The sequence below is a fragment of the Lucilia sericata genome, unplaced genomic scaffold (genome assembly GCF_015586225.1).
Source record: "Lucilia sericata isolate MDLA Ls3-8-SP2 unplaced genomic scaffold, ASM1558622v1 Contig000022F_arrow, whole genome shotgun sequence".
NCBI lineage: Eukaryota > Metazoa > Arthropoda > Insecta > Diptera > Calliphoridae > Lucilia > Lucilia sericata.
This window is the reverse complement of record NW_023994060.1, coordinates 526,698-535,029: the sequence shown is the minus strand read 5'-3', so window position 1 is coordinate 535,029 and position 8,332 is coordinate 526,698. Positions and strand designations below refer to the sequence as shown.

At 30.2% G+C, this 8,332-nt stretch overlaps 3 protein-coding genes across 3 annotated transcripts; 1 reads left to right on the top strand and 2 right to left on the bottom strand.

Moving 5' to 3' along the window:
• Positions 1-921: 921 nt before the first annotated feature.
• Positions 922-1,627, top strand: LOC119609101. Its single transcript, XM_037963793.1, has 2 exons — positions 922-1,216; positions 1,284-1,627. Exons 1-2 carry the CDS (start codon positions 1,055-1,057, stop codon positions 1,362-1,364), a joined length of 243 nt encoding a protein of 80 aa, XP_037819721.1. The 5' UTR covers positions 922-1,054; the 3' UTR covers positions 1,365-1,627.
• A 252-nt stretch (positions 1,628-1,879) lies between these two features.
• Positions 1,880-4,857, bottom strand: LOC119609085 (TPR-containing protein DDB_G0280363). The gene has a single exon (XM_037963771.1). The coding sequence runs from the start codon at positions 4,368-4,370 to the stop codon at positions 3,180-3,182; it is 1,191 nt and encodes a 396-aa protein (XP_037819699.1). The 5' UTR covers positions 4,371-4,857; the 3' UTR covers positions 1,880-3,179.
• Positions 4,858-5,297: 440 nt separating this feature from the next.
• On the bottom strand, positions 5,298-7,342 carry LOC119609093 (uracil phosphoribosyltransferase homolog). Its single transcript, XM_037963782.1, has 3 exons — positions 6,916-7,342; positions 5,847-6,207; positions 5,298-5,777 (listed from the first exon to the last, which is right to left on the bottom strand). Exons 1-3 carry the CDS (start codon positions 7,122-7,124, stop codon positions 5,595-5,597), a joined length of 753 nt encoding a protein of 250 aa, XP_037819710.1. The 5' UTR covers positions 7,125-7,342; the 3' UTR covers positions 5,298-5,594.
• Positions 7,343-8,332: the final 990 nt, after the last annotated feature.

The following is an 8,332-nucleotide window of genomic DNA, read 5'->3' as shown; positions in this document are numbered from 1 at the left end:
GAAACAAACAATCAACAATTGTTATATTTCGCATAATAGTTGTGAATAAAAATATATTACCATTTAATTCACATTTTATTAATAAGTACAACATGGATAAAACACCAAAACCATCATCTAGCCTTTTATCACGCAAATTTTTATTTATTGCCATGGTGCCCACTATAATTGCTTTGCATTTTGGTTTCAGTATTTTTGGTAATATGCTAAAGAATACCAAGGAACACGAAGAAAGTGATTTGCCAGTAAGTGGAAATTTGTTATCTAAAACTTTAGGAATTTGTTTTTATCAGTTTTTTCCTTTTCTTTTAAGTTTTACAAATATTGCGAAACAAAGTTTGACATCAACGAGACACCCTCTAAAATAGCAAAGGCACAAAATTCATAGGATATTTGTTATTTAAGAAGTTTAGTTTTTAATGTAGCTTAAATTATGCATATACATAGTAGATCTCATTGAACTTGTGATGATTTTTTTCTTGTTATATTAAATAAAAACAATTTATTTTTTTAATAAAAGTGTATTACAATTTTTACTGATGAAACACAGTGTTAGGAAAGTAGTTCTTTGAAATCTGCAATTAAATAAAGGATTCAGTAGCAGATTTGTTTATGAGATGTTATGCAATAATATCTACTCTTTATTTTATATAGACGAATTGGGAAAATGCATGTGTGCATTTTCCCAATTTTATATACCAACCTTTTCTTCAAATTTATTTGTTGAGACTCTACAACATTGATAATATTATGTATTTCCGGAAATATCCAGTAAATTTTCAAATTTATATAACTTATTTTTGATCTCTCCAACCAATATTGACATATTTAAATCACGGTAATTATAATTTGGCATTCAACAGCACTTGACATTTAAAAATAAATAATTATGACACATTCTGTTTTTCTTTAAAAGAAACAATTACATTTGAGCTAACAGCTGTTACAACAAAAACAAAATATAAAAAAACACCACAAAAGTTTTCGCGTAATAGTTGTGAAAAAATTAATTTTTATTAATTTTATATATCCTTTATTTTAAGAAATATTAAACATGGATAAACCACCAAAAACACCTCCAAGCTTTGTATCACGCAATTTGGTTACCATTGTTATGGTGCCAACCATAATTGCTCTGCATTTTGGTTGGAGTGCCATGCAAAAGAACCGGTCATTGGTACAAGAACATGAAGAAATTGATTTGCCAGTTGTGACCGTAAGTGGAAATGTTTATCACTTTTAGGATTTTTTGAATATACTTACATGTTTTTATTTTCTTGCAGTTTTACAAATATTGTTTAAGAAAATTGGGCGCAAGCGAACCTCCCACTAAGGTGGCCGCTGTTAAGGCCGAGAATCCTTAGAATTTAAGTTATCTGTATGCTAATGTATTGTAAATAATTTATGTATGTTTAAACTTTTCATAGAGTTACATATGTTTAAAATAAAATTTTCCGTTTGCTAAATTTAATTTGGCGTAAAAATTCGGAAATTTTATTGTTGGTGGCTTTTAAAATTATTTGATGTTTTTCAACTTATCGTTTTTGTTACTGTAATAATAAAATGTTTCCGAAAATGGCCCATATTTTAGCCAACTGTAGTTGGTAGATAGCTATTTTAAATTGCATTAATTCTTTTAGTTATTTAGTCAGATTTGCAGAGGTCTAAATACCGCATAAGTGGTATGAAAACCTTCCCAGTTTTTTACAAACTAATCCACAAAAAAACAATTTTGTCATAGGCCTCCTAGTATGTTATACCGGAGGTCTTGGATTCCACTTCACCCACTGGTAAAGGAGCGCAAACAGGCCCGAATAAGGCCTAGGTGTATTTCTTCGTAATTGATGTATGTACATCCTTGATTCAAACTAATATAAAAAAGTTATTTTAAATTTCACACAATTTTTTATTGTACATTAATAAAATCTATTAAATATTATATTTTTTAAATCATTATAACTTAAATTAACAACTACATAGTATTCTATTTAGAAAGTGAATGAAATAAAAGAAAAAAAAGTAATTAACATTTAAAGCATTACAAAAAAAAAAAATACAAATACAACTTAATACAATTAATTAATTGTTTTATGTACATATACATTACTTTTTTAAAATGTATTTAATACATAATTATGTATGCACTAATTTTTGATATAATAATACTAAGTTATTATTAATTAATTATTTATAAATATTTCTTACCATTTACACATACATTTAGTTTTGTTAAAATTTATTTCATGGGAAAAGGGCATAGATAATTAGAGGATGTTTTACAGTTTTCCCAAAGGAAATGAATTATGCTAAAGTTTTGAAAGTATTATGAAATTTTCAAAAACCCTCAAACCTTTGTAATATCTAGAGATAAATACAGTTAAATGTATATTAAATATGTTTATTTATTGAGTTTTTTTCATGAAATTTTTATTACTTTATTTATTTGTTAAATTTGAAAGCAAAATTGAAAATTGAGATAAACCTTTTCATTGAAAATTTTCAAATGTACACAAATATAAAGCTCTAATAACGTAAACAGTTTTCAGATATGAGATGCGAGTTTAACTTTTTAAAAAATCGATTGCTTGCAATAAGTTTTACGATAAAAATAATAAATAATATTTTTATAAAGAATCCAAAAACAATAGATTATTAGAAGGTTAATATTATATCATTTACTTTTTAATGAAATTTGAATTGAATGAAATTAAAAAATACATGCACCAAAAAAGTACTGTGTTCCACACAAATGACTTGTTTGTTAAACTAATTGAATAATTAAGCATACTTTCAACATGGCTTTGAAACAGATTATTAAAAAATTAAATTTACGAAAATCTCCAAACTTAGTAATATAACCTATTTCAATTTTATCTTTCAAATTTGTATAAAAAAAAATTATTAAAATTTTTTTGTAAAATTTAACTTACTTAAATAATATGCCTTAAACTAGAGTGTTATTTTGATCGTCTACCGATTTCAGTTACGACCAGAGAAATTTGCGGGTATTCACCTATTTAAACAGCAGACGATAGACAATAATGACTAAACCATTCCAATAACGACAATGGTTGTTGACTTTCTTGCAGTAGTTGTTGTGGTTGTTGGATTTGCTGCAGTTGAAACGGTCTCTGCTGCTGTTGTTGTTGAAGTTTTTCCACCTTCAACGTAACAACATCCTACTGGGTCAAATGTGAATTAACACTTAAATTGTCTAATTGGCCATTAAAGAGAACATCACTGATTAGTTTCTCAGCTACGATACGCTGGTGTGTATTCATGACACGCAATTTGCTGGCCACATTCATGCCGATGGCATCGAATTCATCTTCCGGTCGTTGGGTGCCAGTGGTGGCAGCGGTGGTGTAGGTGGCAGCAGAGGTACCGAATAGAGGTTGAAGGTGTTCACGTGCAATTTGTATGGTGGGAACTTGCTGATGGATTTGTGTTAGTTGGGCGGCGGCGGCCCCGTTGGCTTGCTGCTGTTGTTGCTGTTGTAGTTGGATTTGATGTTGCTGTTGTTCCAGTGAGTTGACGGCCTGTTGAATTTCACGCTGTGAATTCGAATCGAGTGATGTGATTTCTAGCACCTTGACGGCAGTCGTATGTTGTGGTTGGGTTTGAGTGTGAATCTGTTGGGCAGCAGCATGATGATGATGTTGGTGGTGCTGATGGTGTTGTTGTTGTTGCTGCTGTTGATGTTGCTGCTGATGATGTTGATGATGATGATGCAGTGGTGGTGGCTCTTGATGATGTTGCTCGTGTTGCTGCTGCTGATGATGTACCTTTTGATCTTCACTTTTGACTATGGAAACGGGTACTATCTCACCATTGGCCACTGCTGCAATAGTGGAAGTCATGCTGGGATCCTGTTGCAAGTCCGTCTGAGAGGTCGAATGAGCACTGCTGGCCTCCATTTGATGTTCATCTTCGTATTCAATCGAATCATCATCTTCAAAAGCCAAGGTAAGCGAACGTTTTGGAGCCTTAACATCTGAGCCGCTACTACTGCCCCCCAAGCTCGTCAGAGTGCGTTTAATGTTTTGGTCGGCTATGAAGGACAGTTTGTCGTAATACCACAAGCGTGTCTCATAGTTTTGTTTGGCATTGGTTTTGCGGTATTCGCGTCGGAAGGCTGAACGCAATGAATTGATTTTTCGTACCACCATATTTCGGTCGGGGTTCGGTTCGACCTCTTTTAGTTTTTCCACCAGCTTGTCGTAGGCTTTGTTGCGCACTGTATTGTTACTGTAGTCAGGATGTTTGGGTTGCCATAAACATTCCTCCAACTGATATAGGTCGATAAACTCACCCAGCCAATGGCGGGAATAACTTCTTAAATCATTTAATTGTGAAACACTGGCCATCATACAAATTATTTTGTATCGTTTGTTCGCTGGTTAATTTTTTGTTTCTTTGCAATATGCTTGTTCTTTTTAGATTTGAGGCTTTTTTTCTTGTTTGCTCTATACCAGGGCAGCTTCACACTTCTTCACATACAACAAAATATACCTAGACGCCAGATTTTTTCTTTACCCTCTTACCAGTGAAAAAACATTATACACTTCTGGCAAGTTGTTTAAGTAATTATTAACAATTGTTTTATTGTTTGTTTTGTTTATTTTTAATATTTTTGGATAATTTAGTTAAATTATTCACTTTTTATTAAATTATTTTCGTATTTTTGTTATTAGTTCGTCATCAACTCAAACACGTCGTGAACCATTTTGGATTTTTTTCATAAGTGCTGCTGCTTGTTCTTTTTCTACTTTATGTTCACACACAACCTCAAACATGTTATTGTTTGTTGCTATACCCTACTTTGTCTAATCAATTCGTCTGTCATACTTAAATTTGTATGCGTGAAAGAGAGGGAGTGAGAGTAAACGTGAGGAATATTAAAAAAATAAACAAAACGTTCAAAAGCGCAACAGGGAGATTCATAAACCTTTATTTTATGGTTAGACCAAAATGCAATGTGAACGATAGGCTGTAAGCGACAAAATATAATTCCAGAATTTTCCTACAAATTGGAATTGATCATACATACATATTATAAATTATTCTCAAAAAAATTAAATCACTTTAAATCTCATCTGTTATTTTATTTTCAACCTTGTTCCAAATGCATTTAAGTTTCAAATTTAGCTTTTTTAACAATAAAATTTATTTTCGCCATCTAAAAAACAATTTCTCAAATTAAGTTATTTTTAATGTAGGTATATAATGAAATATTTCAAATATTGACAATTCTTAGAAGACATCAAAATGCACCCAATAACTACAATCTTTTCACCTATTTTGCAACTAAAACTTTATTTGGTTTTGTTTATAAAATTTGCAAAATAATTATCCAATAGTAAATAAATTAGGTTGTATATACAAAAAAGTTTGGCTAAAAAGAGGTGAACTGAAATGAACATTACAATATGAAGAAAAATAAATTCTATTTGAATTGCAGCTTAAGCTATAAAGTTCCTTTAATATAGGTATGTATTCTTGTTTTTGTTGTTTATCTTATAAAGTAAGTAGTAGTTAGTATAAGTGTATGTCGTGCGTTTATCATTTATAATAATATATGTATGTAAGAGTTTTTAATCAGTGCCAAAATACTTCTGTCCAAAATGATTAGGAGCCACAGGATGCAGCTCTGAGGTTAAAATTTTTAAGCGAGGAAAAGCGCTAACAACGCATTTAGCCGCCATAGGTGTACAAAAAAGATTTGATAAGATTATACTACTCTCGGGAACACCATGCTCTTTAAGAACATTAACAGCCTAAAAAGAAGTAAATGAATCATATTTATGTGTGTAGGTATTTTTGATATATTTTGTAATTATAATTACCTGTAAAACCGTATTACCGGTGGACATTATAGGATACATAAGTAATATTTGTCGTCGAGCTATGTCATCGGGAAAACGAGCATAGACTACACGAGCTACATGCGTTTCCGAATCAGATTCTACTAATATTTTACCAATTCTTATCGAACGACAACAATCGCGCAAACCTTGTTCCATTGCCTCGCCCGAACGTATAATTGAGACACCACAATTACCCGACTGATATTTTAAACCATCATAAATGGCTCCGGTGGGAGTTTCTACGCTGCAATCCGAATAGGGCAATTGATTTAATGACTCTTCAATGACTAGACGTATTAAGCGATCTGCATAAAACTTGAAATCGCTACGTGAAGTGTTTCTGAAAGTAAAAAAGGAAGGAAATGTCATAATCAATCAATTTCAAATTATTTAGCATAATATCTATTATATACATGTATGTATGTACATACATACATACATATGTATGTATGTCCCGTACTCGTGTGGTCCTCGTACAAAAGATGCAATGTATTTTGTTGTCATTAATATTGACTATTTCTGACTAAAACCTGCAAAACTGGTGAGTATGGGAACATCAATATTGCATTGTTATCAGATGTATATATGTTTACAAAATTTCAACCTATTCCAGTTGCGGGAATTGGTTCGAAATTTAGTTACAAATCTGGAACAATATTAACAAAATTTGGTATGTTGGAACTAAAGATGAAATAATATTATTAATAACAAACTTTTTCCATCATTATTTCCAACAAATTACTATTCTTTTTTTGGAAAAATCAATCATAAAATTAAATCTTAAATGGTATTTTAGTATAAATAACAAAAGTTTGTTTATAAATAGGTATGTATGTATATAAAATAAAAACCTAATAAAATGACTAAACACTTTTAATTTGTTTACACACTGACTATGGCCTTTGCCCTAAAAGAAACTAAAATAAATTAATTGCAAACATTATCTAAAGCTAATCAAACCGGCTGACTAATCTCTAACCTTTTTAAATCAAATCAAAACAAACAAAAAATAACCAAACATTTTATATGATAATTATACTATACTCACTTATCCCTTATTATGGTCAATAGTTCTCCAACTTGTGCATTACATTGCAATAATTTGAAATTGGGACCATAATGCTCGAGAATTTCTTCGGGAGATGTGATGGCTGGTATTGGTATGTTTTCATCAGCATTGTCTTCATTTAATTCAATACTTTCCGAATTTGAATGCGAAGATGTACCATTATTTTCTAGTGAAGCTGAAGCACACATTTTTGCAATATTTTTTTCAATTTAATTTATAATTGACTATTTCAATTATATTTTACAATCGTTGTTAGAAAATGTATAAATAAGTACGTGAATTCCGTTTATTTAAACTAATTTTTTTAATTAATTGTTTTGTTTTAAAATTAAGTACGTCTGTGCTGTGTTTAATTAATAAAAATGTTAAAAACGTGATGCGTTGAAAAAATAAAAAAATCATTCATTCCATTTCGGACTTTCTTTTGTATTTCTTTCGTTCTTTCTTTTGACTGCATTATCCACAGTGATGCCAGATGTATGCAAGAATTAACCCTTATTGATTGGTAAGTGCATCAACAGGTATATGCACATTGTCTAAAGCGCCTTGGCGACACATCATATTTGACTCAAACGGTAAGTTTTTTGATTGTGTTAGTAAAAAACTCACACCGCATATATACATGTGAGTTTTTTCACTAACACAATCAAAAAACTTACCGTTGGAGTCAAACAAATTTGATGTGTGGCCGTGACGCTTAAGAGATTTAGTTTTAAGATTTTTCTTGTCAATTTATAGCAAAACATTTAAAATACAACAGAGCTTGGAAAAAGAATTAGTTCATCTTAATTTTCGATTCAGCTTTAAATATTTTTATGCATTTATCAATTTTAAAAATCATTTTAATGCAAATAATTCAGATATTTAAGTAATTGACTTTAGTGTTCATTGATTTAATTTCGATGAGAATTAATTTGAATGGTAATTTTTTACATTTCTTGTACATACTATTGAATTATAAAACAAAATTTTCAATCAATCTATTTTACATTACAAAAAAAAATGATATAATTCAAATAAATTTTTAGTTATTAGAAAGAATTCTATGCGAATGGCTGAACAATTTTTTGTAACATTTAACAGATTGAATTTAAAAAACATTTACATTGTCATTCAAAAGGAAAATAACAATCATGGGAATTAATTACACATAAAAAACTCTATGAATTAATTCTTGGAATTAAAGATTGATTATATTATATTCAATGAAGGAAATGAAATAAAACAATTAGGGAAATTATTATTTTCCTACCTCGGGTAAGGTCATGAGTTCTATTCCTAACTAGAAGCACTGATAATGGAGCACACAACAGTCCCAATGTAGACCCAGGTATATTTCTTTGGATTTGAAGTAACTCTATACCAATAAATCATATCTGGATAAAGGCACAATTCT